Source organism: Contarinia nasturtii, unplaced genomic scaffold (assembly GCF_009176525.2).
Source record: "Contarinia nasturtii isolate CC-2019 unplaced genomic scaffold, AAFC_CNas_1.1 Cnas_scaffold_3891, whole genome shotgun sequence".
NCBI lineage: Eukaryota > Metazoa > Arthropoda > Insecta > Diptera > Cecidomyiidae > Contarinia > Contarinia nasturtii.
Window position 1 is genome coordinate 1 of NW_022201188.1, and position 3618 is coordinate 3618.

The 3618-nt window shown below is 34.9% G+C and overlaps 1 protein-coding gene across 1 annotated transcript; it reads right to left on the minus strand.

Annotated features, from left to right (window-relative positions):
* Positions 1–1025: 1025 nt before the first annotated feature.
* Positions 1026–2813, minus strand: LOC116350216. Its single transcript, XM_031781959.1, has one exon. The coding sequence runs from the start codon at positions 2811–2813 to the stop codon at positions 1026–1028; it is 1788 nt and encodes a 595-aa protein (XP_031637819.1).
* Positions 2814–3618: the final 805 nt, after the last annotated feature.

A 3618-nucleotide genomic window follows, 5' to 3' on the forward strand; every position in this document is an offset into this window, starting at 1 on the left:
TATACGTATCTCACTGGTCAACAGATCTATGTAGCCATGTTACTGTTACCTAGGGGACATTCATACTAGAAAAACTAGTGAAACTAGCAGCAACTAGCAGCGACTAGCAAGCACTAGCGTATTATAGTTCAAAGCAAATGAATTGAGGCATGTAAAATATATTGTAGCATGCGTAAGTCGCTTGCAAACGAACCAAGTGAATAGCGGAGACGCACGAAAACGAAGTGAGTGAATAGCGACAACGAACGTTGTTATCCGTTGCCGCAATACACTCACTTCGTTATCGTGCGTCTCCGCTATTCACTTGGTTCGTTTACAAGCGACTTAAGCATTACTGTTGTTTCTTTTATGTATCATAAGATACGTCTAGGTAATTTCAAAACACTAGAAAAACTAGCAGCTACTAGCAGCACTAGTGTACTCACTAGTAATACTAGTAAGCGATTAGCGAATACGTAAATAAAACTAGCTTACTAGAATTGCTACGAATGTCCCCTAAAGTTCAACTATGGAATACAAGATGGCACAGATGACGGGAATTCGCATTTTGTCTCTTCATAGGCTTAGCCGGTTGCATGGAATACTTTGCACACATTAATTTCCATGTTACTTTCAGACAATTATTGATCATTCCGGATCAGGAAACCTTTAATATTCATAAATTTGTGTTCAGAAGTGAATAGTTTTGAATATCAGGATTTTTGTAAATGTTCAATGAAATGTTGTTCCATGGTAAAGGTATCCATTTTTGAATTTAAATGAATTTTTCTACTAGAATATGTTATTTGGGTCCTGTTCTGATGATTTAAGCATAAAAATAAGCAATACTGAAAGTATAGTGTATTTTTATGCCTTACACAAAAATTCAAAAAAATCCAAATTTTTCCCATTTTTGATACTTCGCCGTTGAGCCGTGACATATCAGTTTATATTTTTTTCGCAAAAAAACGCCTGATTCGTGATCAGAGGATCCCATAGCCAAGGTTATAACCCTCGCCGTTAAAATGTTTGAAAAATGCTACACCCTAATAATAATTGTGTATATTGTGCAATTCAGAGGGATACTCTAAATCCACTTCTAAGAAGAATCCAAAATCTGCATCATCATGTGTGTTCATTATTTTACGCTCGATTCCGTCGATATCGTGAAGTTCATCATCATCACCATACCAAGAAAAATCAGAAATCGGAAGAGATTGCGACATGGCCCACCCATAAAGATTATTCACATCAAAATACATCAAATAGTTGGATGGTATTTCAGCATTGTAATCATTCTCCATGTACTTATTGTTTGCTTTGCTATATCGATGGGAGCACTGACAAAGACCGCCTCTTAATCCGCGCTCTATAAACAGTAATTGGTCAATATCTGTGAAAAGTTCGATTTCAACCTGTGTATATTTCAGCATACAATCCCATGAATAGCCGGCTAATGTGTAATAATGCGAAGGATCTAATTCATACAGTTTGATGCAATTGCGACGAAAATTTTCAAAAATATCAGCAAGCAACAAAACGTCTGTTTTGAGATATATTTCTGTGTATTCCTGTAGTGTTCCAATGTTGAATGTTTTCCATACTCTTTGTTCATGCGCGTATTCCTTTTTAGTTATCTTATTATCATTCAGTTCATCATAAAACGATTCCTTTGGTGGCAGTCGCGTTTCTTGCAGTTTCGCCCATGAGTCCATATAAGAATATGGATATATTCCTTTGGTTGTCAACAAAGAGAAATCCTTCTCATTTAAATTGCTCCATTCTTTTCGTGTAATGTTTAATTTATCCGATGGTAGAGATTTTGCAAGCTCAGTCAACGAACACTGTAAAAATCGATAAGAATCAATGAATCTCAACCGGGGTTTATCGCGATAGTTGGTCCACTCACCATCGTCATCACAGTCTAAGCAATCCAAATCCTTTGTGAATGAAACGTAATGTTCACAGTTTTTGGGAATTATTGAAATACGTCCTTCGATGAGATTGGCTAATTTCTCAAGCAAAAAATGCGCATCATAGTCTAAATTGTGAAAAACTACAGGTACTGATTTTGATACTTGAAATTTCATATTACATTTGGAGTGGGCAGCGCCTCGATAAGCTGAACTCATATGACAATGGTCACGTACTTTTTTATTATTCGGTTCATTTTTGAATGGTTTATTGCAGATATGACAAACGGTGGCCTCGGTGAAATCATTTAACTCTTTAGGCGTCAACTGCATACGCTTATTTCCATGAATTTTTGGCCATATAATGTTTTCCATTAGATGTTCCAAGTGAAAGATGAATTGATCGATACACTTCTCACCAGAACAACATTTATAGTGGGATAGATCAGGTTCATTTAGTGAATGTAAATAGCATCCAATGCTGTTTGGAATTTGTTTATGTGTTGCACCTTTTGGTTGTCTCTTTTTGAAGTCAATGTTTTCGTTGCTATCATTGCTTGTTATCGGAATTAACAAAGACTCAATATCTGCATAAATGATAAATGGAATTGGAATTTTATTTTTGAAATTCTTAAAACTAATCCAACGATGATCGGCGTCTGGTAAAGTTATTTTGGTTTCATTTTGTGAACGACACCACACCAAATGTTCTTGTAATTTCTGGTCGGAATAAAAATAGTGCAAGCAACGATTGCAAATGTGTTTTTTAGAACGATCTTTGGCACAGACTTGGTTTTGAATTAAAGCACTTAAATTTTTTATCCATACGTAATGTGTACAGGTGAGTTCATCAAGTGTTTCTTTGATATCAACCGCGTGCAGTTGTTCGTCATCATCATCGTCGTTTTCATTGTCAAGCATTTCAAATAACAAAAGCAAATTAAATGATTTTCCTTCACATTTTCGGTTAGCCTCACTAGAACAATAACATTCACTTTGTGTTCTTCGAAAATAGAATATTCTTTTTGCATGATGTATACATTCACCGAAATCTGCGGATTTAATTGCTCGAAAAAACAAATGTCGTCCAATTTCACTGGAAAACTGATTCCATCAAAATTTAATTCATTTTTAAAGCGTTCATAGTTCGATAGTCGATCGGCGTTTGTTTTTGCCGGATGTAATGCTGAAAGAATGGCCCACTTAAAACATTCATTGTCATCATTTTTTACATTGATAATTGCTCTTTTGTTTTTTATTGATTTCGGTGTATCCAAGTATGAGCTTCCTCTGAATCGCACCAATTTGTTGTAATTCACATCCAAGCCGATAATTTTATGAAGAGACCATCCAGAACCGTTTTTTTGAAGCTCTTCAACCTTTGTCATCATAACATCAAAAACGTTTGTTTTGAACCAACTTTTAAGTTTTGTTGTTAATGTTATGTGCTGCAATTTACTTTGTAAATAGAATGTTGCAATTCGTTCAGTTTCATCAAAATCCTTTTGATTATCTTCACTTACAATTCGTTTGAATTTTGCTTCTAAGATCAAGTTTCATATTTGGAATTTCATTCAATAGTTTTTTCGTTTGTTTGATAAACACTCGTTGAGATTCTTTCAAGAACGACCTTAGATCGATATAATCAATATTTTTGTATGTATACGTTCGTACGCGCTTTTTAAATGCGCTAGTTTTTGTAATGATTTCAATTCCGTTTTCGATT

What these genes read in the sequence shown, in the direction of transcription:
- LOC116350216 (XM_031781959.1), bottom strand. Translation starts at nt 2,813, where the DNA reads ATGCTTGACAATGAAAACGACGATGATGATGACGAACAACTGCACGCG.